At 43.7% G+C, this 25,000-nt stretch overlaps 5 protein-coding genes across 13 annotated transcripts in view; 4 read left to right on the top strand and 1 right to left on the bottom strand.

The window, feature by feature from the left end:
- LOC311320213 (uncharacterized protein) overlaps positions 1–8,390 on the top strand; it is a 13,000-nt gene extending 4,610 nt beyond the window's left edge. The window contains exons 4-6 of the mRNA XM_084451916.1: positions 822–891; positions 6,705–6,878; positions 7,287–8,390. Of these exons, the coding sequence (XP_084308042.1) occupies positions 822–891; positions 6,705–6,878; positions 7,287–7,426 (384 nt within the window). The 3' untranslated portion in view covers positions 7,427–8,390. The remainder of the gene's footprint in view (positions 1–821; positions 892–6,704; positions 6,879–7,286) is intronic.
- A 155-nt stretch (positions 8,391–8,545) lies between these two features.
- On the top strand, positions 8,546–15,344 carry LOC311320218 (uncharacterized protein). Its single transcript, XM_084451924.1, has 7 exons — positions 8,546–9,835; positions 10,148–10,296; positions 11,894–12,004; positions 13,792–13,845; positions 14,519–14,683; positions 14,932–15,054; positions 15,165–15,344. Exons 1-7 carry the CDS (start codon positions 9,829–9,831, stop codon positions 15,234–15,236), a joined length of 681 nt encoding a protein of 226 aa, XP_084308050.1. The 5' UTR covers positions 8,546–9,828; the 3' UTR covers positions 15,237–15,344.
- Positions 15,345–16,081: 737 nt separating this feature from the next.
- On the top strand, positions 16,082–20,165 carry LOC311320216 (uncharacterized protein). 6 transcript variants are annotated; one of them, XR_014630839.1, is made up of 8 exons: positions 16,082–16,229; positions 16,683–16,864; positions 17,881–17,991; positions 18,096–18,189; positions 18,365–18,418; positions 18,933–19,100; positions 19,348–19,437; positions 19,581–20,165. XR_014630839.1 is itself a non-coding variant. In XM_084451921.1 (7 exons), exons 1-7 carry the CDS (start codon positions 16,223–16,225, stop codon positions 19,650–19,652), a joined length of 711 nt encoding a protein of 236 aa, XP_084308047.1. In that variant the 5' UTR covers positions 16,085–16,222; the 3' UTR covers positions 19,653–20,165. The 6 variants fall into 6 exon arrangements, 3 of the variants coding, with proteins under 3 accessions (XP_084308047.1, XP_084308048.1, XP_084308046.1); XR_014630840.1 differs by having other exon boundaries at positions 16,084–16,229; positions 18,939–19,100; positions 19,348–19,470; XR_014630841.1 differs by having other exon boundaries at positions 16,085–16,229; positions 19,348–19,470.
- A 2,178-nt stretch (positions 20,166–22,343) lies between these two features.
- On the bottom strand, positions 22,344–24,082 carry slx1b (SLX1 homolog B, structure-specific endonuclease subunit). Of its 3 annotated transcripts, XM_084451669.1 has the most exons (5): positions 23,888–24,082; positions 23,733–23,784; positions 23,319–23,645; positions 22,550–22,765; positions 22,344–22,453 (listed from the first exon to the last, which is right to left on the bottom strand). In XM_084451669.1, the coding sequence occupies exons 1-5, from the start codon at positions 24,058–24,060 to the stop codon at positions 22,424–22,426; spliced, it is 798 nt and encodes a 265-aa protein (XP_084307795.1). In that variant the 5' UTR covers positions 24,061–24,082; the 3' UTR covers positions 22,344–22,423. The 3 variants fall into 3 exon arrangements, with proteins under 3 accessions (XP_084307795.1, XP_084307794.1, XP_084307793.1); XM_084451668.1 differs by having other exon boundaries at positions 22,421–22,765; XM_084451667.1 differs by having other exon boundaries at positions 22,421–22,765; positions 23,319–23,784.
- The window catches only part of LOC311320025 (bolA-like protein 2), a 1,893-nt gene continuing 496 nt past the window's right edge, over positions 23,604–25,000 (top strand). The window contains exon 1 of one of the 2 annotated variants that reach the window (XM_084451671.1): positions 23,604–23,793. In XM_084451671.1, coding sequence (XP_084307797.1) covers positions 23,746–23,793 — 48 coding nt within the window. In that variant the 5' untranslated portion in view covers positions 23,604–23,745. Of the gene's footprint in view, positions 23,794–24,582; positions 24,716–25,000 lie in introns of those variants that run through there. The other variant, XM_084451670.1, reaches the window with a different exon arrangement.

Below are 25,000 nucleotides of genomic sequence, written 5' to 3'. Positions count from 1 at the left end.
TGAATCAGTGTACTTGGTTGTAATGTTGTAACCTTTCTAATCAACAGTGTGTGTGTGTGTTAGGGCTGCACAATTATGACAAAAGATAATTGCGATTATTTGCTTCAAAATGGTAATTGCGATTAATAATTGTGATTTAATATTTCAGAGTAATAGCTTTAGCTCTGCACAGTTTGCATATGACCTGCTGTGCTTGAGCGACATCATCTTTTTCGTAACCAAAATGCTCCCAAATCACGGACGTTGATCCCTTTCTTGCTACTAACTCACTGACCTCGTTTTCGCTAATTTTTGTCACTACTCATGGCTGCGGGTACTCTTGTGACACTTGTCTTGACCTACTGCTATCTGTCTTCTCAGTGAAATTGCTGCACACAGCGCACTCAGCAGGAACGCATGTGATTGGTCAGACAGCATAAGCACCTGTGATTCGTCCGTGTAGTCCTAGCACGCTCAATTCAAAGCTCATTAATCACACAAATTATTATAATTCATAAATTAATCACAAATTATTAATCACATTAATTGCGGCCTTTTGCGATTAGTTAATCGCGGAGGTCATAATCGCGATTTCGATTAATTCACGATTAATTGTGCAGCCCGTGTGTGTGTGTGTGTGTGTGTGTGTGTGTGTGTGTGTGTGTGTGTGTGTGTGTGTGTGTGTGTGTGTGCAGCACGGTGGTGTGACCACACAGTCGGCATGATAAAAAAAGTCACAAGACCATGATGTCAGTGTTATTTCAATGTGCATGTGACCCAAATTTGAACCAGTGATTTAAAATGTTTGAAAGTTGAATTTTGTCTCTTTTTTTCTTTTTCAGAATGACACCACAAAGAACGTCTATGTCAATGATGTTTCTTTCAAACTGTCCTACCCCTTCAAATCTGGAGGTACATTTAACTTCTATTCAGTTCTTTTCTCTTTTGCTGTGTGTCAATATACTGTTGATGTAGAGCTCAACCCTGGTAGCCTAGGTAACGCTCAACCCTGGTAGCCTAGGTAACGCTCAACCCTGGTAGCCTAGCCAGTACATTTCATACAGTCTAGTCTTTCATACATGGTCTAGTCTTTCATACATGGTCTAGTCTTTCATACAGTCTAGTCTTTCATACAGTCTAGTCTTTCACACAGTCTAGTCTTTCATACAGTCTAGTCTTTCACACAGTCTAGTCTTTCACACAGTCCAGTCTTTCATACATGCTCTAGTCTTTCACACAGTCTAGTCTTTCATACATAGTCTAGTCTTTCATACAGTCTAGTCTTTCATACATAGTCTAGTCTTTCATACAGTCTAGTCTTTCACACAGTCTAGTCTTTCACATAGTCTAGTCTTTCATACATAGTCTAGTCTTTCACACAGTCTAGTCTTTCACACATATTCTAGTCTTTCACACAGTCTAGTCTTTCACACAGTCTAGTCTTTCATACATGCTCTAGTCTTTCATACATGCTCTAGTCTTTCATACATAGTCTAGTCTTTCATACATAGTCTAGTCTTTCATACAGTCTAGTCTTTCATACAGTCTAGTCTTTCATACATGGTCTAGTCTTTCATACAGTCTAGTCTTTCATACAGTCTAGTCTTTCACACATGCTCTAGTCTTTCACACAGTCTAGTCTTTCATACATAGTCTAGTCTTTCACACAGTCTAGTCTTTCACACAGTCTAGTCTTTCACACAGTCTAGTCTTTCATACATGGTCTAGTCTTTCACACAGTCTAGTCTTTCACACAGTCTAGTCTTTCACACAGTCTAGTCTTTCATACATGGTCTAGTCTTTCATACATGGTCTAGTCTTTCATACAGTCTAGTCTTTCATACATGGTCTAGTCTTTCATACATAGTCTAGTCTTTCACACAGTCTAGTCTTTCATACATAGTCTAGTCTTTCACACAGTCTAGTCTTTCACACAGTCTAGTCTTTCACACAGTCTAGTCTTTCATACAGTCTAGTCTTTCACACAGTCTAGTCTTTCACACAGTCTAGTCTTTCATACATGGTCTAGTCTTTCATACATGGTCTAGTCTTTCACACAGTCTAGTCTTTCACACAGTCTAGTCTTTCATACATGGTCTAGTCTTTCATACATGGTCTAGTCTTTCATAGTCTAGTCTTTCACACAGTCTAGTCTTTCACACAGTCTAGTCTTTCACACAGTCTAGTCTTTCACACGGTCTAGTCTTTCATACAGTCTAGTCTTTCATACAGTCTAGTCTTTCACACATAGTCTAGTCTTTCATACATGCTCTAGTCTTTCACACAGTCTAGTCTTTCATACATAGTCTAGTCTTTCACACAGTCTAGTCTTTCACACAGTCTAGTCTTTCACACAGTCTAGTCTTTCATACATGGTCTAGTCTTTCACACAGTCTAGTCTTTCACACAGTCTAGTCTTTCACACAGTCTAGTCTTTCATACATGGTCTAGTCTTTCATACAGTCTAGTCTTTCATACATGGTCTAGTCTTTCACACAGTCTAGTCTTTCACACAGTCTAGTCTTTCACACAGTCTAGTCTTTCATACATGGTCTAGTCTTTCACACAGTCTAGTCTTTCATACATGGTCTAGTCTTTCACACAGTCTAGTCTTTCATACATGCTCTAGTCTTTCACACAGTCTAGTCTTTCACACAGTCTAGTCTTTCACACAGTCTAGTCTTTCATACATGGTCTAGTCTTTCACACAGTCTAGTCTTTCATACATGGTCTAGTCTTTCATACAGTCTAGTCTTTCATACATGGTCTAGTCTTTTATACATCGTCTAGTCTTTCATACATGGTCTAGTCTTTCATACATAGTCTAGTCTTTCATACAGTCTAGTCTTTCATACATGGTCTAGTCTTTCATACATGGTCTAGTCTTTCATACATGGTCTAGTCTTTCATACATAGTCTAGTCTTTCATACATAGTCTAGTCTTTCATACATGGTCTAGTCTTTTATACATCGTCTAGTCTTTCATACATGGTCTAGTCTTTCACACAGTCTAGTCTTTCACACATGGTCTAGTCTTTCACACATGGTCTAGTCTTTCATACATGGTCTAGTCTTTCATACATGGTCTAGTCTTTCATACATGCTCTAGTCTTTCACACAGTCTAGTCTTTCATACATAGTCTAGTCTTTCATACAGTCTAGTCTTTCATACAGTCTAGTCTTTCACACATGGTCTAGTCTTTCATACATGGTCTAGTCTTTCACACAGTCTAGTCTTTCATACATAGTCTAGTCTTTCACACTCTAGTCTTTCATACAGTCTAGTCTTTCATACATGGTCTAGTCTTTCATACATGGTCTAGTCTTTCATACATGGTCTAGTCTTTCATACATGGTCTAGTCTTTCATACATGGTCTAGTCTTTCATACATGGTCTAGTCTTTCATACATGCTCTAGTCTTTCACACAGTCTAGTCTTTCATACAGTCTAGTCTTTCACACATGGTCTAGTCTTTCACACATGGTCTAGTCTTTCATACATGGTCTAGTCTTTCATACAGTCTAGTCTTTCATACATGGTCTAGTCTTTCATACATAGTCTAGTCTTTCATACATAGTCTAGTCTTTCATACATGGTCTAGTCTTTTATACATCGTCTAGTCTTTCATACATGGTCTAGTCTTTCACACAGTCTAGTCTTTCACACAGTCTAGTCTTTCACACATCGTCTAGTCTTTCATACATGGTCTAGTCTTTTATACATCGTCTAGTCTTTCATACAGTCTAGTCTTTCATACAGTCTAGTCTTTCACACAGTCTAGTCTTTCACACAGTCTAGTCTTTCATACATGGTCTAGTCTTTCATACATGGTCTAGTCTTTCATAGTCTAGTCTTTCACACAGTCTAGTCTTTCACACAGTCTAGTCTTTCAAACAGTCTAGTCTTTCATACATGGTCTAGTCTTTCATACATGGTCTAGTCTTTCATAGTCTAGTCTTTCACACAGTCTAGTCTTTCACACAGTCTAGTCTTTCACACGGTCTAGTCTTTCATACATGGTCTAGTCTTTCATACAGTCTAGTCTTTCATACAGTCTAGTCTTTCACACATAGTCTAGTCTTTCATACATGCTCTAGTCTTTCACACAGTCTAGTCTTTCATACATAGTCTAGTCTTTCACACAGTCTAGTCTTTCACACAGTCTAGTCTTTCACACAGTCTAGTCTTTCATACATGGTCTAGTCTTTCACACAGTCTAGTCTTTCACACAGTCTAGTCTTTCACACAGTCTAGTCTTTCATACATGGTCTAGTCTTTCATACAGTCTAGTCTTTCATACATGGTCTAGTCTTTCATACATAGTCTAGTCTTTCACACAGTCTAGTCTTTCATACATAGTCTAGTCTTTCACACAGTCTAGTCTTTCACACAGTCTAGTCTTTCACACAGTCTAGTCTTTCATACAGTCTAGTCTTTCACACAGTCTAGTCTTTCACACAGTCTAGTCTTTCATACATGGTCTAGTCTTTCATACATGGTCTAGTCTTTCACACAGTCTAGTCTTTCACACAGTCTAGTCTTTCACACAGTCTAGTCTTTCATACATGGTCTAGTCTTTCATACATGGTCTAGTCTTTCATAGTCTAGTCTTTCACACAGTCTAGTCTTTCACACAGTCTAGTCTTTCACACGGTCTAGTCTTTCATACATGGTCTAGTCTTTCATACAGTCTAGTCTTTCATACAGTCTAGTCTTTCACACATAGTCTAGTCTTTCATACATGCTCTAGTCTTTCACACAGTCTAGTCTTTCATACATAGTCTAGTCTTTCACACAGTCTAGTCTTTCACACAGTCTAGTCTTTCACACAGTCTAGTCTTTCATACATGGTCTAGTCTTTCACACAGTCTAGTCTTTCACACAGTCTAGTCTTTCACACAGTCTAGTCTTTCATACATGGTCTAGTCTTTCATACAGTCTAGTCTTTCATACATGGTCTAGTCTTTCACACAGTCTAGTCTTTCACACAGTCTAGTCTTTCACACAGTCTAGTCTTTCATACATGGTCTAGTCTTTCACACAGTCTAGTCTTTCATACATGGTCTAGTCTTTCACACAGTCTAGTCTTTCATACATGCTCTAGTCTTTCACACAGTCTAGTCTTTCACACAGTCTAGTCTTTCACACAGTCTAGTCTTTCATACATGGTCTAGTCTTTCACACAGTCTAGTCTTTCATACATGGTCTAGTCTTTCATACAGTCTAGTCTTTCATACATGGTCTAGTCTTTTATACATCGTCTAGTCTTTCATACATGGTCTAGTCTTTCATACATAGTCTAGTCTTTCATACAGTCTAGTCTTTCATACATGGTCTAGTCTTTCATACATGGTCTAGTCTTTCATACATGGTCTAGTCTTTCATACATAGTCTAGTCTTTCATACATAGTCTAGTCTTTCATACATGGTCTAGTCTTTTATACATCGTCTAGTCTTTCATACATGGTCTAGTCTTTCACACAGTCTAGTCTTTCATACATGGTCTAGTCTTTCATACATGGTCTAGTCTTTCACACATGGTCTAGTCTTTCATACATGGTCTAGTCTTTCATACATGGTCTAGTCTTTCATACATGCTCTAGTCTTTCACACAGTCTAGTCTTTCATACATAGTCTAGTCTTTCATACAGTCTAGTCTTTCATACAGTCTAGTCTTTCACACATGGTCTAGTCTTTCATACATGGTCTAGTCTTTCACACAGTCTAGTCTTTCATACATAGTCTAGTCTTTCACACAGTCTAGTCTTTCATACAGTCTAGTCTTTCATACATGGTCTAGTCTTTCATACATGGTCTAGTCTTTCATACATGGTCTAGTCTTTCATACATGGTCTAGTCTTTCATACATGGTCTAGTCTTTCATACATGGTCTAGTCTTTCATACATGGTCTAGTCTTTCATACATGCTCTAGTCTTTCACACAGTCTAGTCTTTCATACAGTCTAGTCTTTCACACATGGTCTAGTCTTTCACACATGGTCTAGTCTTTCATACATGGTCTAGTCTTTCATACATGCTCTAGTCTTTCACACAGTCTAGTCTTTCATACATGCTCTAGTCTTTCACACAGTCTAGTCTTTCATACATGGTCTAGTCTTTCATACAGTCTAGTCTTTCACACATAGTCTAGTCTTTCATACAGTCTAGTCTTTCATACATGGTCTAGTCTTTCACACAGTCTAGTCTTTCACACATGGTCTCGGCCTATTTTCTGCCAATTCTGCCTCGTAGTCTGAACTTGGGACTTTCCTATAAAGGTCAGATCAGACTCATTAGCTGTTTTGCATTGATATGCTGTACTGGTCCCAGCTAGTTAAATATTAACTCCTGATAGTGAATGACTTTCAGCCATATCATAAAGCATCCTTGTTTGTGTACAGGACATGTTGACCAAGTTTATCAAAAATAAATATCCAGAACATCCTGTAACATGTTTCCGAGAAAATAATAGTCACAATGTTATGCTGAATGGCCAGTTTGACTGCATGTTTAGTAAGCAGGTCTGAGTCACAGGGCCACGGGGATTCACCACATTTACACTTTTTTTTTTTTTTTTGCACTTGTTGCACGCACGTGTCACATGGGTCTGATTATCCCTGGTGAACGTGTCACATGGGTCTGATGTCTGATGGTGTCTTTGTGCCAAGTTCACATGAATGTGTTGCTGTTTGGATTGTTTGTTTTGTTTGTCGTGACGCTCCAGACAGTGACGTCTACGGGGCCAGGAACAGGTCTGTGCAGCTCTTCCCCGCAGCGACAGGCCACTCCTACTCCTGCAACAGCGCGGCGCTGGACCTGGGCAGGGGGCTGTCCCTGGAGGTCACCCACGTCCAGATGCAGGCCTTCAACCTCGTCAACAACAAGGACTTCGGCATGCGTAAGAGTCCAAATCTAACTAACCACAACCGTTTCCATAGATGTCCCATAGATATGTTGATGCTGGTCAGACAGTATGGATAGATAAGACACTGTGGGGTTAGTGATGAGGAAATAGAAACATAGATTAGGCCCAGCACTTGTTTTCAATGTAGAAATGACGTTGGGGTTTCATGATTCTAACTCCCGTTGAGACGTCTCATACTGTTCAATCAGACTGCTTCTCTCTCCATCGATGGAACCAGCCCTGCCCTGGCCAGCGCTCATTCTGTCTGGCTGTACGCGTGCGCTGTAGCCCTGTGTGATGAGATCACAAGATGGTCACCGTCTCACAAGGCTCATGCTGGAACACCCCCTTCTCCCCCAAAATCCAAGTTGTGATTCTAACCCCTCCTCTTCCTGCTCACAGCTGACACCTGTCCTGCCGACAAGCCTGACTACCGCGTGGCCATCACTGTGGGCGTGGTCCTGCTGGTCCTCATCGTGGTGGTGGTGGTGGCGTACCTGCTGGGCCGGAGGAGGAGGACACAGGGTTACCAGACCCTCTAAAGGGCTCCTCCCAGGGTCCCCCCCCCCCCCCCCCTTAACTCCCCCTCAACCACCCCTCCCCCAATCCTCATCTGTAGCCACCATGTTTTCTCACTTAGTTATTTAGGCCACCCTCTCAAAATGGTGGTCAGTGTTACTAACAGTTTCGCTGCGGGATTCTTAAGGCTAAGTCAGTCGCTCTGTCAGTCGCTCTGTCAGTCGCTCTGTCAGTCACTCTGTCTCATATGCTGCTTGAACAAGTGCACTTAAACCCTGTGAGGACTAGAATATTCTTCAGCACCGGTTTATAGGACCAGTATACTGAGAGTTGTAAAGAACTGACAGGCTTTTCGCTTCAAATGCTCTACGAGCATTATAATGTTCTGTCTCTGATAAGTGATTTGATAAAAGGGATTTGATACAAGATTATAAAAAGTTACACTTACATTTTATTGGTAATATGTGGCTAATTATGATAGTACATATTAGAATTTTACCACTCCGGGTAGTCAAAGGGAATGTTTTTTTTATTTTTATGATTTATAGGGTTTATTTAAATCAAATAGTGAATAATTGTGTTATTCTGCACATGTGGTGTGTTGGCGCTCTCCTCTCTAATTAGTAGTTTTTGCAGAATGTCAATCTCTGATAGAAGTTTTTGATGTGATTGTTTGGTCAAGTGTAAGAAGAATCACAAAACTGTTTGCAATTAGTATTTTGTTCCTGATGAGGGAAAAGGACTGTATGGAACCTGAACGTTGAAGCAAGCAGAATATTTTGGTGGTAAATTCTTAACATTGACATTTATGTATGTTTTTTTGTTGATATGATTCTGATTTTTGTTGATTGAGTTATACTAATGGTTATGGTCTTTTACTGTCATTTTGATGGTAAAGGTGCATTATGTTTACAGACACTTATGTGTCATGTGACAACAAATATTGACAAAATCAATCCCAAATAAAGTGTTTCATTTTAGAATTTCTCATGCGTTTTGGAATTAATTGTTATCAGGGATATTTTGCATGGAAGTTCATTTTCATTGGCATATTACCAGTCAGTGAAGATGAACAATAATAATTTAAATTTGATATTCTTTCGAATAGCAGCTATAGTGTGGGACGGGTGAGGTGGTCTATTAGAGAAAGAAAGGTGAAGGAGTTCAATTTTACTGACAAAGGGGGCGGGAATTGAGAAGTACAGGAACCAGTAGGGGGCGCTGGTGGAACATTTGTCTCAAATCTTAGTGGATATTTACCGTGGGACCTTCTGAAAGCATACAACATGCAAACATGGTAGGTAGGCCTAAATGCGTTCAAATTAAGATAGATCAATAGCTACTTTATGCAAATGATCTCTGAAATTATCATAACATGAAGTAGCCTTGGGAGATTTTTCCAATGGACATCAGTGTAACGTAACAAACACTCACGACAATTTAGATTCAGTTAAATGACCATTTCCTCAACTCCCTAGGGTAAGAACTTCCAACTTCTTTAGAGATAGAAAATAACTGACTTTTGCCTATAGAGTAATTACATTTTAAGACAAAGAGGTGTCTGTCTTCAAAGAGGACTCAGGGAGCAGTCTGTCCATAAAGGCCAGATGTGACACTTATGGCTTAGTTCATAAACAGTAGAGCCCATATACAGTAGAGCCCATATACAGTAGAGCTCATATACAGTAGAGCCCATATACAGTAGAGCTCATATACAGTAGAGCCCATATACAGTAGAGCCTATATACAGTAGAGCCTATATACAGTCTAGTCTGGATTAAAGTAATGGTCTAATCTGGATTAAAGTAACGGTCTAGTCTGGATTAAAGTAAAGTCTAGTCTGGATTAAAGTAACGGTCTAGGCTGGATTAAAGTAATGTCTAGTCTGGATTAAAGTAACGGTCTAGTCTGGATTAAAGTAACGGTCTAGTCTGGATTAAAGTAACGGTCTAGTCTGGATTAATGTAACGGTCTAGTCTGGATTAAAGTAACGGTCTAGTCTGGATTAATGTAACGGTCTAGTCTATGCTACATCATTGGATCAGTCTGTTTATCAAAGGACAAACGTTCAACCAGGCTCACCCTCTCTCAGATGGGAATCCAGATGATGGATGGATAGATAGATAGATAGATAGATAGATGGATGGATGGATGGATGGATGGATGGATAGATAGATAGATAGATAGATAGATAGATAGATAAGAGTAAATCTCCATCTTGGTGCAGTTTCAGAGTGGGACCGTGGTGAGTTGGACCGGGCTTTTCAGAGGGAGTCACATTCCCCGGATAAAGGGGGAGGGGCAGAAGTAGACTAGTAGACTAACGGAACCCCAAAATTGAGGGGCGTTGGTCGAAATCGTCGAAATTCTGCTTCGATTTGTAGGATACTATTAAATAGGTTACAAGCCTATCATCTGAACAGACATGACAGGTAGGCTGAATGCCCTCTCACGTATCCTCGAGGATCTGTTTGTTTAAAGTTTGCATTCTTATTTGCATGTGTTGCGTGATGTTGAATCAAGAAAACCCAGAAACCCGCGCCTATTTAGACATAAAATAAAGAAATCTAACCGCAAGCCGATGTTTGCTATCGATGCTCATCAGCCGCCTGGTTAACTGACACTTTTATCCAATTAATTGCAGATAGGCTATTCCAGCGCACATATTAAACAGACAATTCCCAATCCCGGATCATATCAACAGATTCAATGTCAAGACGTAACATTACGTACTACTTTAACAGACCCAGAGGTTTCCGTGGAGACAGGGACCGGTCCCGCGGAAGAACACGGTCCCCTGGCGGAAGAACACGGTCCCCTGGTAGCAGTGATGTTTCAGAAGGACCCTCTCCGGAAACAGAAGTACCTGGAGTCCGAGCCTAAAGCGTTAGGGGTAGGATCACACACACGGGGGTCCGAGCCGGAAGCGTTAGGGGTAGGAGTCACACACACGGGGGTCCGAGCCGGAAGCGTTAGGGGTAGGAGTCACACACACGGGGGTCCGAGCCGGAAGCGTTAGGGGTAGGAGTCACACACACGGGGGTCCGAGCCTAAAGCGTTAGGGGTAGGAGTCACACACACGGGGGTCCGAGACTAAAGCGTTAGGGGTAGGAGTCACACACACGGGGGTCCGAGCCTAAAGCGTTAGGGGTAGGAGTCACACACACGGGGGTCCGAGCCTAAAGCGTTAGGGGTAGGAGTCACACACACGGGGGTCTGAGCCTAAAGCGTTAGGGGTAGGATCACACACACGGGGGTCCGAGCCTAAAGCGTTAGGGGTAGGAGTCACACACACGGGGGTCCGAGCCTAAAGCGTTAGGGGTAGGATCACACACACGGGGGTCCGAGCCTAAAGCGTTAGGGGTAGGAGTCACACACACGGGGGTCCGAGCCTAAAGCGTTAGGGGTAGGAGTCACACACACGGGGATCTGAGCCTAAAGCGTTAGGGGTAGGAGTCACACACACGGGGGTCCGAGCCTAAAGCGTTAGGGGTAGGAGTCACACACACGGGGGTCCGAGCCTAAAGCGTTAGGGGTAGGAGTCACACACGGGGGTCCGAGCCTAAAGCGTTAGGGGTAGGAGTCACACACACGGGGGTCCGAGCCTAAAGCGTTAGGGGTAGGAGTCACACACGGGGATCTGAGCCTAAAGCGTTAGGGGTAGGAGTCACACACACGGGGATCTGAGCCTAAAGCGTTAGGGGTAGGAGTCACACACACGGGGATCTGAGCCTAAAGCGTTAGGGGTAGGAGTCACACACACGGGGGTCCGAGCCTAAAGCGTTAGGGGTAGGAGTCACACACACGGGGATCTGAGCCTAAAGCGTTAGGGGTAGGAGTCACACACACGGGGATCTGGGTGCTGCTCATCTAGAGAATCAAACGAGTAGGCTACTGATAATCAGATGATTTGTTTACAAACATCAGAAGTCAACATACAGAGATTAAAGTTAAAAGTCAAAGTCAAGTTTAGGATATTAGTCGTATTTAGGATATTAGTCGTATTGAGGATATTAGGCATATTTTACATCATAGACGTATAAAGAGCAGTGGAATGTTTTCATCTTAGCTCCTAGATTGTGCAACACTTAGCAGTGTAGAGGTTAAAAAAAGGTGAGAAAAACAGTGTGATATATCGCTACAAGACACAATCAAAAGAGTGCAGAATAGTTAAATACTAATTATAGAGTCTTCACACAAAATGAGTGGATTGTGCTGGACGAGTAGGTGAAGATGTTCAGTTTAGTTAAATATATTGACTTTTAACTTTTGTCCTATCTACATAATATCTTAGATTAAATGGTATTTGCCAATTAGAATGTCATTGTCATAGGCTATCAGTAGTTTTATTTTATTTTATTAATGTTAATCCAATTAATGATCCTTGTGTGTGTGTGTATGTGTGTGTGTGTGTGTGTGTGTGTGTGTGTGTGTGTGTTTGTGTGTGTGTGTGTGTGTGTGTGTGTGTGTCCCTCTCTCTTCTTCCACAGCTGACCCAGATCGCCCTCAGCGTGTTTCAGATTAGCTCGTGGGGTTTCCTGTTCACGGCTGGGATCGCTCACTCGTTTGAGGTGGTCCCTCGGATCAGCGGCTCTGTGTTGGTGAGTGAAATGAGCCCACAGGGTAACTGGGTTAGGGTTCAGGCCCCAGGCCACAGCGCTACACTATTATGAACAAGAAACTGATGGCTTTAACACATTACTACTCTAAAAGGCTTCAGTGTCGTTGCTCCAGATCTCCTGCTTCTGTCTACCAGACCTCACTGTGTTGCATTTCCTGACTCGTGAGCCCCTCAGTAGCAGCTCAGGGGTAAACTAGGGCTGATAACGAAGCGCTGCTTGAGGGCGCAGGGGGGCGGTATTTCCACTGAGGAGTGAGTTGGTTTTTTAAAGATATTTTTGGGGCATTTCTGCTTTATTATATTATAGAACAGTGTAGATGGACAGGGTAGGTGGGAGAGAGAGGGAGAGAGAGGGAGAGAGAGAGAGGGGGAGAGAGAGAGAGAGGGAGTGCATTGTCGCTGTAAAAAATAAACTGAATAAAGTAAGTGAATAAAGTCTCTAGCTGAGCGCACGGTTTAGAGGCTCTGATGACTGTTCACTGTGTTCTTCCTCCATAGGTGATGACTGTTCACTGTGTTCTTCCTCCATAGGTGATGACTGTTCACTGTGTACTTCCTCCATAGGTGATGACTGTTCACTGTGTACTTCCTCCATAGGTGATGACTGTTCACTGTGTACTTCCTCCATAGGTGATGACTGTTCACTGTGTTCTTCCTCCATAGGTGATGACTGTTACATTACATTACATTACATTACATTACAGTCATTTAGCAGACGCTTTTATCCAAAGCGACTAACAATAATTGCATTTAACGTAGGAAGAGCCAATGTTCTACTATTTGCTAGAACTCACAAGTGCATCTTCTTTCTAAAACAAACAAGTGACTAAGAGCATAATCTAGTGCTGAAGGCAAAGTGCAAGAATCACAATCTAAAGTACAGTGCAATATAATATAATAAGTGCTTAGGTGGGAGGATTGTTGTAGTACTTCTTGAAGAGATGAGTTTTGAGCCTGCGACGAAAGATGGGCAGCGACTCTGCTGTCCTGACATCAGTGGGCAGCTCATTCCACCACTGCGGGGCCAGGACAGAGAAGAGCCGTGACCGTGTCGATCGACCGCAGGAGCCTCGGAGTGACGGGGCAACCAGTCGTCCCGAGGTAGCAGAGCGTAGCGGTCGGGAGGGGATGTAGGGTTTGACCATGGCCTGGAGGTAGGAGGGGGCTGTTCCTTTCATTGCCCTGTAGGTTAGCGCCAGAGTTTTAAACTGGATGCGAGCCGCTACAGGGAGCCGGTGTAGGGAACGGAGGAGGGAAGTTGTGTGGGAGAACTTGGGGTGGTTGAACACCAGGCGAGCAGCAGCTTTCTGGACAAGTTCCAGAGGTTTAATGGCTGACGCCGGTGCCCCCGCGAGGAGGGAGTTGCAGTAGTCCAGGCGGGAGATGACCAGGGCCTGGATGAGCACCTGCGCCGTTTCATTAGTGAGGAAAGGGCGAATCCTCCTGATGTTGTAGAGCATGAATCTGCAGGAACGTGATTGTTCACTGTGTACTTCCTCCATAGGTGATGACTGTTCACTGTGTTTTCCTCCATAGGTGATGACTGTTCACTGTGTACTTCCTCCATAGGTGATGACTGTTCACCGTGTACTTCCTCCATAGGTGATGACTGTTCACTGTGTTCTTCCTCCATAGGTGATGACTGTTCACTGTGTACTTCCTCCATAGGTGATGACTGTTCACTGTGTACTTCCTCCATAGGTGATGACTGTTCACCGTGTACTTCCTCCATAGGTGATGACTGTTCACTGTGTTCTTCCTCCATAGGTGATAATAGCAGGAATCCTGGCCTTGGCAGCGCAGAACCTCCATCTTCCTACCGTAAGTAGTCCTGATTGAGAGGGTTGAGGATCTGAACCTGCATCTTCCTACCATAAGTAGTCCTGATTGAGAGGGATGAGGATCTTACTCTTCCATGTCTGAGACTTGGGTCCTAGGATGTCTGAATGTTGCTTGGTGTCTCATTGGTCTTTTCTCAACTTGACACACACGACCACATGAGTGTGATTATTAAATGGACCTTGACCGTGTCACTAACCTCTCAGTTTGGTCAGCAAACAGCCCCGTCTCAGAAGTACAGCAGTTCAACAGCACAGTTAAACCATGAAGCTCATTCCTCCTCAGAGTAACAAGGCTTTTCAGAGGAAAAAATCTCTTGGAAACCGTGTCCATCTCTGGGACACCGTGTCCATCTCTGGGACACCGTGTCCATCTCTGGGACACTGTGTCCTCTCCTCTGCTCCAGAGTGTATTAAGACAGAAATCTGTGAGACATGTAATTATACATTCAGAACCGCTGCACAGTCTACCCAGATAGCAAGCGGATCTGGGCCATATATGGGCCGGAACTAAGCCACAAGGGCCAGGTCTGGCCTGCATATGGCCCAGATCCGCTTGCTATCTGGGTATAGGGTTGGTTGGCTCCCTCTACTCTCAAGAGTCAGACGTATGACGTTAGAAGCATTTGTGCTTTAATGGTGAATTGTGTTCTCAGCTGAAGGCGTGCCTGGGGATGCAGGTGGTGGCCTGCGTGGTCTCCATATTCATCCTGTTCATGGTGGCTGCTGAGCAAGGGGAAAACCACATGGCCTATATGTGCTGGCACTCAGAAGAGTACTTCAACATAACGCACGGGAAAAACATCTGCAACTCCTTCACAGTGAGTCCCTCTCGCGTGGAAACAGGATTCATTTAATACTGGAATATTGAGGTTGAAATGTATTCTGACTTATTCTGGTAGTTTTTAATGTGCCTACGTTCTCGTGTGCCTAGGAAATCCCTTCAAATCTGAATACAGGATTTTAAAGATGTGAAGTAAATAATTTGTACTTTCTGAGAATGTAGAAATATAGAAACCAGGGTTTGCATGAGCAGAAGGTCACATCCTTTCAACCTCTTGGCCAACAGGATGCCTTCTCTCATTTCAATGCTGAGAGGATCCTGATCCAGGTTGTCCTGGTGGCCATCTCTGCCACCCTGGTCGCCTACTGCTGCAAGGTCATCCACTGCTGCTCCCCCTCGTCCAGGGTGGTGAGTAAGCAGGTCCAGTTCCTCCAAACACCTCAGGTTTCCTCTCTAATTCCTCAGATTTGAAAGTTGTGATTATGCTTTGATTTTGAGTCTTTTTTTGTTTATTTCAGCCGGTCATCACTGTCCAGGCCCCTCCTGCTCAGCCAAGAGAAACTAGTCCGGCTACACCTGAAGACCCCTGACCAGGAAAAGAGAAACTAGTCCACCTACACCTGAAGACCCCTGACCAGGAAAAGAGAAACTAGTCCAGCTACACCTGAAGACCCCTGAACAGGAAAAGAGAAACTAGTCCAGCTACACCTGAAGACCCCTGACCAGGAAAAGAGAAACTAGTCCAGCTACACCTGAAGACCCCTGACCAGGAAAATGCGTCATGTAGGCTACTCTCTGTCTGTATACCAAAGTTACTAAAAGGGAATTTGTGGATATTTGTTGGTCATGGAAAACTATGGATTTTGACAAAGAAGCTTATACAGTATTTGTAACATTACAATGTATGTTATTTTCCTTTCTGCACACATTGTAGCATGTTTAAGATATTTTCAGAATTTCTTGTCACTCGTTAAATTTGTCACTACTGAAATATAATAGAGAATCTGTCAAAAGGAGAACATGATTCATTGTATTCATGTGTTGGGGTGGTTATATTTCAGTTGCATCATATTTTATATCCAATTTATTTGAAAATTGTAATCTTTGATTTTCAGTTTTTAATCCAGTTTTCACAACCATTTAACACATTTATGGGAATCCAATAAAAAAAATCTTTGTAAAATGTCCAGTATGAATTTGCTACTTTTCACTTATGATATTTACCAGTTCCTTTAGCTCCTCAACTTCCTATCTCATGTGACTGTATTAGACTGCCCCCCTCAGACCTGATCTCTGAGGACAGAACATCCTTCTCTCCCCTGAGCAGATGGGAATCCAGGTGTCCATGGATATTAAATGTGCATTAAAGAGTAGATCTCCATCTTGGTGCAGTTTCAGAGTGGGACCGTGGTGAGTTGGACTGGGCTTTTCAGAGGGAGTCACATTCCAGGAATAAAGGGGAGGGAGTTGAACAAGTAACGCGAACCCCAAAGTTGAAGGACGTTAATGGTGGAAACTTTCCCCCGAATTAGCCTATTCGACTTTTACTATTAAATATCTTACCAGCTGAACAGACATGACAGGTAAATACCCTTTAACGTAGCATAACCTCGGTTATAATTTTGAATCCTTTACACTGTGGTTTTTTGCAAGCTATTAAATCAACACATCCATAGTTGCGCGGATCCTTGCGTCTAGCCCATAATAACCTACTGTAGTCTACATACTAAAGATCCTTGCGTCTAGCCCATAATAACCTACTAGTCTACATAATAACCTACTGTAGTCTTCATACTAAAGAAATATTAACCGTCCAGGCCCATAACCTACTAGTCTACATACTAAAGAAATATTAACCACAAACGATGTATTTGCACGCGCTCATCAACCGTATGATTTACTGGAACCTAGTTCCAAAGCTCTGTCCACTATTCCTGCGCATCTATTACACTGACAATTCCCAAATGAATCCGTTTTAATTTGAATCTAGACATATAGCAATAGACCCAATGTCAAGACCTAACATGACTTTCCAGACCCAGAGGTTTCCGTGGAGACGGGGACCGGTCCCGCGGCGGAGGGAGCGGAAGAACACGGTCCCCTGGCGGAAGAACACGGTCCCCTGGCGGAAGAACACGGTCCCCTGGTAGCAGTGATGTTTCAGAAGGACCCTCTCCGGAAACAGAAGTACCTGGAGTCCGAGCCTAAAGCGTTAGGGGTAGGATCACACACACGGGGATCTGGGTAGGATCACACACACGGGGGTCTGGGTAGGATCACACACGGGGATCTGGGTAGGATCACACACGGGGATCTGGGTAGGATCACACACGGGGGTCTGGGTAGGATCACACACACGGGGATCTGGGTAGGCTGTGTGTGTTCAGCACCGGTTACAGACCCCTTTTTGTCTCTTGTCCATTAATAATAGCCTACATTGTATTTATAGCGCCTACTGGGCTAAAGCAACGAGGCAGGCTCTCTACCGGTACAGCACAAACGAGCTTCGCCAGTGGACTTGAGCTCGCTGATTGGGCCATAATACAGTCTTATTGGGCCATAATACGGTATTATTGGGCCATAATACGGTCTTATTGGGCCATAACACGGTCTTATTGGGTGGGAAGTGGGCGATGCTACTTCTTCCTCTATATTGCTTCCATTTACCTACCCAGCGGGGAGGCCTCAGACCAGACCAATCAAGAAAAACATCTAATTAGGGCAGCCTTCTCAATAGCAAACCGTTTTCATGATTGCTTGATTATCAAGAGTGCGAAACTAATAGGCAAACATGGCTGATAATCAGCTGCTGTGTTTAGAAATATGAGAAGTCAACATACAGAGTTTGGACTATTCACCTTGAGAATAGGATTAGCTTGATTAATAAACTCCAGGGGGAGTGACTTCACTTGGTCATCATGATATATTGACTTTTGATAAGCCAGTTGTTTCCTTCTCCCTCTCAACTTTTGTCCTATCTACATAATATCTTAGATTAAATGGTATTTGCTAATTAGAATGTCATGGTCATAGGCTATCAGTAGTTTTATTTTATTTTATTAATGTTAATCCAATTAATGATCCTTGTTAATCAGAGACATCAGACCCCTGCTAACATGCAGCCTCTCAGCTTTCTACTGCTTCTACCCCTGATTCTATATGTGCCAGGGGCCAGCCGTGTGTGTGTGTGTGTGTGTGTGTGTACTTATCTGACATGTGTCTCTTCTTCCCCAGCTGACCCAGATCGCCCTCAGCGTGTTCCAGATCTGCTCCCTGGCCTCTCTTTACACTGTTGGAATGAGTCGCTTGCCAGTTGTGACCATTAAAACGACCGGATCTGTGTTGGTGAGTGAAACGGCACTCCTGAACATACTACAAACATGAAACTGGTGTTTTTAACATGTTACTATTCAAAAAGGCTGAATTGACGTTGATTTGCGCTGTCGTAGCCACAGCATGTGGAAGATGCATTGCCTGCTTCGATCTACCAGAGCTCACTGTGTTTCTCTCCTCACTCACAAGCAACTAACAGCAACTCTCCAGGTTTGAACTTGGACTGATAATAAACACATGACCGTCCCACAAAAGTGCCACTAAGAAATGATGGCTTTTAAACCGATTTCAGCTTACATCAACACGGTTAAGTTCTGCAAGTTGAGGTTTCACTTTGGAATGTGTTAAGGGTTGAGGTTCTGAGGTTATCTCCTGAACTCTGTAGGTGATAATAGCAGGAATCCTGGCCTTGGCAGCGCAGAACCTCCATCTTCCTACCGTAAGTGGTCCTGATTGAGAGGGTTGAGGATCTGAACCTCCATCTTCCTACCGTAAGTAGTCCTGATTGAGAGGGTTGAGGATCTGAACCTGCATCTTCCTACCGTAAGTGGTCCTGATTGAGAGGGTTGAGGATCTGACTCTTCCATGTCTGAGACTTGGGTCCTAGGATGTCTGAATGTTGCTTGGTGTCTCATTGGTCTTTTCTCAACTTGACACACACGACCATATGAGTGTGATTATTAAATGGACCTTGACCGTGTCACTAACCTCTCAGTTTGGTCAGCAAACACCCCCGTCTCAGAAGTACAGCAGTTCAACAGCACAGTTAAACCATGAAGCTCATTCCTGCTCCTGCTCTCTCCTCTGCTCCAAAGTATAGAAAGACTTTACGTACATATATTTAAAAAGTTTGATAGCGTGGTGGCTCCCTGCACGCTGAAGAGCCCTTGTGTGAGGTACTGAATATGAGGCGCTTCCTGATCCACTCACTGCCCCCCCCCCCCCCCCCCCAGCTGAAGGCGTGTCTGGGGATGCAGGTGGTGGCCTGTGTGGTCTCCATCTTAGAGCTGTCAACGCAGTTATGGGGGGAACAGGGGGAACACCACATCAGCTACATGTGCTGGCAGGAAGACTACTCCAACACAACTACGTACTGGAAAGACGTCTGCAACTCCTTTATAGTGAGTCCTGCTCACGCTTATTGAAAACGCTGGACTCATTGAATACTGAGGTTAGAATGTAGTGTGATGTATTCTGTGGTGGTTTGGGATGTCTGGTCTAACTGTCTCTAAATGAATTCCCCCAAATCTGAATACAGGATTTTAAAGATGTGAAGTAAATCATTTGTAATTTCTGAGAATGTAGAAATATAGAAACCATGGTTTGCATGAGCAGAAGGTCACATCCTTTCAACCTCTTGGCCAACAGGATGCCTTCTCTCATTTCAATGCTGAGATGGTCCTGATCCAGGTTGTCCTGGTGGCCATCTCTGCCACCCTGGTCGCCTACTGCTGCAAGGTGATCAACTGCTGCTCCCCCTCGTCCAGGGTGGTGAGTAAGCAGGTCCAGCTCCTTCAAACACCTCATGTTTCCTCTCTAATTCCTCGGATTTGAAAGTTGTGATTATGCTTTGATTTTGAGTCTTTATTTGTTTATTTCAGCCGGTCATCACTGTCCAGGCCCCTCCTGCTCAGCCTAGAGAAACTAGTCCAGCTACACCTGAAGACCCCTGACCAGGAAAAGAGAAACTAGTCCAGCTACACCTGAAGACCCCTGACCAGGAAAAGAGAAACTAGTCCAGCTACACCTGAAGACCCCTGACCAGGAAACCACCCTCTCTGTACTGTCCTCTCACTGTCTATATGCCTAAGACAGTTACTAACAGGGAATTGGTGGATATCCTGTGGTCATGAAACTGTGAATTTGTGAATTTAACACCTGGTACACAAACATCTTACAGTGTATATTTCTATAGCGGAATGTGTGTCGTATGTCATCAGAAAGTATATGGGTTTTCCAACTTATACAAATAAGCTTGTTTTTCCAATTCTATCTTACGTTCCATTATTATTTTTGATTGTAATTTAAATAACACTGTACTTTTGCTACTTAATTTACTTCTTTATTATTGCATGAAGAGAAGAAGTTCCTTCTAATGCACATTATGGCATTTGCTGTTAACCATAACATGCCTCTGTTTGGCAACCTGTCAGGTAATTGCTCATGTCTGACAATAAAGCTTCATCCCTCTAGGCTGTCTGTGTGAATCCCCTTGTGTTCCCTCTCTGAGCGGACATCACTCCTCCCCGCTGAGCTCAACTAGTGGCCAGGTCATCTCTGACTCCACCGTGCTCTCTAACCCTAACCCTCTCTCTCCCAACTCTCTCAATCTCACACTTCCCTTTTCATTTTTCTTAAACAACTTCTTCCTGGTATCACCATGTAAATCCCCTGTGAAGCCCCTTAGTTACCATGTCATGTCCTGGGAAGCCCCTTAGTTACCATGTCATGTCCTGGAAGGTACATATAATGACTGAGGATGTACGCCCTGAAACTACATGTAGCCTAAGTACCAGTAAGAACCGCTAATTATTAATAAAACGGGAAAATCCAGGACATTCCATGGTAACGAACAGGGATTTATCCCTTAGAATATGACCGGTAAAAAAATAAAAGTATTTTTATTTACAATTTAATCAATTTTGGAATAAGGCTGTCACATAAAATGTGTGAAAAGTGAAGGGATATGAATACTCTCTGGATGCACTGTACTGTATATACAATATATACATGTACACACACACACACACATATACAGTACCAGTCAAACGTTTGGACACACCTTCTCATTCAATGGAAGCGGTAACCCTAACCCTTTCAAAGGGGTGCAGAAGGTTGTTTTGGACTGACGGGTCCAGAGGTTCACTTTTGATCATATTTCACAGGAGCTTTATTTTATCATTCCAACTCTTCATGACTTTGTCAATCAATGTGTTCCTGATGCATGTTTTCCTTGCATAGCATGATGAGGTCAGCAGTTCTATTACCCAGATCATCAGTTCTATTACCCAGATCAACAGTTCTATTACCCAGATCAGCAGTTCTATTACCCAGATCAACAGTTCTATTACCCAGATCAACAGTTCTATTACCCAGATCAACAGTTCTATTACCCAGATCAACAGTTCTATTACCCAGATCATCAGTTCTATTACCCAGATCATCAGTTCTATTACCCAGATCAACAGTTCTATTACCCAGATCAACAGTTCTATTACCCAGATCAACAGTTCTATTACCCAGATCATCAGTTCTATTACCCAGATCAACAGTTCTATTACCCAGATCAACAGTTCTATTACCCAGATCATCAGTTCTATTACCCAGATCATCAGTTCTATTACCCAGATCAGCAGTTCTATTACCCAGATCAACAGTTCTATTACCCAGATCAGCAGTTCTATTACCCAGATCAACAGTTCTATTACCCAGATCATCAGTTCTATTACCCAGATCAGCAGTTCTATTACCCAGATCAGCAGTTCTATTACCCAGATCAACAGTTCTATTACCCAGATCAACAGTTCTATTACCCAGATCAGCAGTTCTATTACCCAGATCAGCAGTTCTATTACCCAGATCAACAGTTCTATTACCCAGATCAGCAGTTCTATTACCCAGATCAGCAGTTCTATTACCCAGATCAACAGTTCTATTACCCAGATCAACAGATGAGAGAAGGGCTTTGGTTTGACACTGCGGTATAAGAGAGATGTCAAAGAATATGTAAAAATAAGAATAAAAAGAGAGAAAAAAGGACTTTATATTTATTAGTAGCACATACTATAAAACATGATGAAACATTTAAAAACATGCAATACGGTATACCTATTTTACACATTCAGTAGGCATAGTCATATTTCTTCAGCCAACTGACAATATACAGCACATAAATAATACACATAATATTGACTAGTTCAAAATATAAATAGGCCTCTGTTTAAACCTGTTTCAAATCCTACAATTGATACATTTGGTCAGCTCACTAAGTAACAGGCTGGCGATTGTTATACTTTATACCTTCATCCCAATCCTGCCGTTCCTGTTCGTCGTTTCTCTGGCTCTCTCAGTTCATTAAAGTTCTGCTGGGTCTCAGGTCATTAAAGTTCTGCTGGGTCTCAGTTCATTAAAGTTCTGCTGGGTCTCAGGTCATTAAAGTTCTGCTGGGTCTCAGGTCATTCATGGTGAGAGTGTAAAGTTCTGCTGAGTCTCAGTTCATTAAAGTTCTGCTGGGTCTCAGTTCATTCATGGTGAGGGTGTTAAGGCTCGGACTGAACCCCCTCTCCTCTCAGTTCATTCATGGTGAGGGTGTTAAGGCTCGGACTGAACCCCCTCTCCTCTCAGGTCATTCATGGTGAGGGTGCTAAGGCTCGGACTGAACCCCCTCTCCTCTCAGGTCATTCATGGTGAGGGTGTTAAGGCTCGGACTGAACCCCCTCTCCTCTCAGGTCTGCAGTTCGTCTGCCCAGTGACTCTGAGGAGAGAACAACAGGAGAAACATTCGGCCTCTTTCCTCTCTCTCCCCTGGTTGCTCGGTCAAGCAAACTAGCAGTAAAACGTCTCCCCTCACCTGGGACGAGGACGCCGTGATCTCCTCCAGGTCTCCGTAGCAACCCTGCTTGTGGCGAATCAGGTTCCCCCAAAGCAGCGAGTGGCGGCAGCCGGGACACTCCCCCTCCACGGGCAGCAGGTGGGCGGGCTCAGACTTCAGGAAGTGTTTGGACAGACAGATCATGTGGCTGGTCATCCGGCAGGCGGGGTGGAAGCAGGTCAGCTTCTCTGAAAACTGAAACAGCGGGAAATTTGACGATGAGGCGACCGACCCCCGTGCACGAGCACAGGAGCATATCTATGTTCCCCCGGTCCTATGTTCCCCAGGTCCTATGTTCCCCCGGTCCTATGTTCCCCCTGAAAAAGGGTTCTATGCTCCCCGGGTCCTATGTTCCCCCTGAAAAAGGGTCCTATGTTCCCCATGTCTTATATGTTTCCCCTGAAAAAGGGGAACATAGAACCCTTTTTCGGCGGGGAACATAGGACCCTTTTTGGGGGGGAACATAGGACCCGGGAAACATAGAACCCGGGGAACATAGGACCCGGGGAACATAGAACCTTTTTTTGGGGGAACATAGGACCCGGGGAACATAGAACCCTTTTTTGGGGGGAACATAGGACCCGGGGAACATAGAACCCTTTTTTGGGGGGAACATAGGACCCGGGGAACATAGAACCCTTTTTTGGGGGGAACATAGGACCCGGGGAACATAGGGATGACCCCCATGAGCACTACTCTCCGTAGCGACGCAGCCTCAACAGCTCGTCCGGAGTGGCGTTGGCGTTACCTTGACAGGGCCTCGACACAGCGTGCACCTCTCCGGCCCCGCCCCCTCCTCCGCCCCCTGCGCGGGCCGAGGCTGCGGCTGCTTTTTGGCCCGGACGCTTCCAAAGGCCACGGGGATGTGGAGGGGAGGCTGGAGGCCGGGGTCAAAGTCCATCCTGTACTCCTGCTTGAGCCAGCGTGTGGTGAGGGGCAGGCGGCTCCACGGCGCCACCCGGAGCATGTTGGACGCCACGCGCCAGTGGAACTGCAGACTGCTCTCCTTCTTTGACCGGCGGGAGACGTGGGACAGGCGCCTGGAGGCGTGGGGGTGCTGCCACGCCCACTCAAACTGAGAGAGGGGAAGGAGGGGAGAGTCACGACTAGAGATCCTGGATGTGGCGGTGACACCGTAGAAGACAAGATAAGAGTGACTTACCCTCAAAGCTGCAATGTCTGACGGGAAGCCATGGATGATAAGAACCATCTCCCTGGAGAAGGTAAAATAAATCAATCACACCACAAATGTCCCTGAGCTACACTGTTCATTTATCAATGCGTTATTCCGCCAAACTGCTCTGCTGGTTCCAGTACCATGGTCCTCTCCCGCTGGTCCTCTTGGCCCCCCCGCGGTGGCTCCCCAGGTTGTGTTGTCCGATCCGTCTCTCTGGGTTCACAGTGAACCCGACGTAGATCCGGCCCTTGAATCTGGGGTTGGTGCAATACAGCATGTACACCCCAAAGAAGCTCTCTACCTCCACTACCATGGTGCAAGAACTAAGACACAGACATTCACTAACTACCTACCTACCCAGCACATCATTCATATTAAAAAAAAACATTTTAAAAGTAATTAGTGCTAGCTAATAAAATAGACCATTTAAGCCTAACGACATGCAGACTTGCAGAGTAAACAGAACATTCAGATGCGTTTGAAAGTGATGGCGGTTCGTTTATTCCCTGATGAAAGAGTACCGATAAAATAAATCGTATACAGAAGCAGAAGAATATAAAAACTGAAATCATAATTTGCTACTTCAAAACGACTATGTTGATTCATATGAATGCATACAATGAAATAACATTTTCGTTTCTTGCGTTTATTATTTAGGCATTCTGTCTGGTCAGCTCATACAAAAAGGACCACAAACTGAAACGCTACTTTGATAAAAGAGGGATTTCATTGGTTATTGTTCACGATTCTCCAATTCCGATTGGACGTTGTCTGGTTTCCTGAATATTTGTCCCGCCTCTTCATTCAGCTGTTGCTGAAACATCCTTCTATCTGTGGTCAATTCATTATCCCACCGTTAAATTGAGGATAATCAAAGTAACAGCGTGAACTCTGTTGAGCACATGATGGCTATAACAACAGATCTCATTCGTGAAAAGCTCATCAGGGAGATCGGAGCGGTGCATGTGGTAAGTTCATCCGCTATGACCATTACCCACATGTGTGAGATAATTCATGACAATCATATCTGCACACATTGCACTATTCATAATGCGGTCTGAGCATGCATTAACTTACACTAGTTTTCTGTTCTGAAACCATGACAATGCATATAAATCACCTTAAATCTTTTGATAATGATGTAACGTTATGAATGGATTGATTGATTGATTGATTCATTCCTTCATGGATTGGCTGATTGATTGGTTGATAGTAGAATAACACAGTAGGCCGATAACAACACTATCCTACTT

The sequence above is a fragment of the Borostomias antarcticus genome (assembly GCF_949987555.1).
Source record: "Borostomias antarcticus genome assembly, chromosome: 17".
Classification (NCBI taxonomy): domain Eukaryota; kingdom Metazoa; phylum Chordata; class Actinopteri; order Stomiiformes; family Stomiidae; genus Borostomias; species Borostomias antarcticus.
This window is presented reverse-complemented; position numbering and strand designations above follow the sequence as displayed.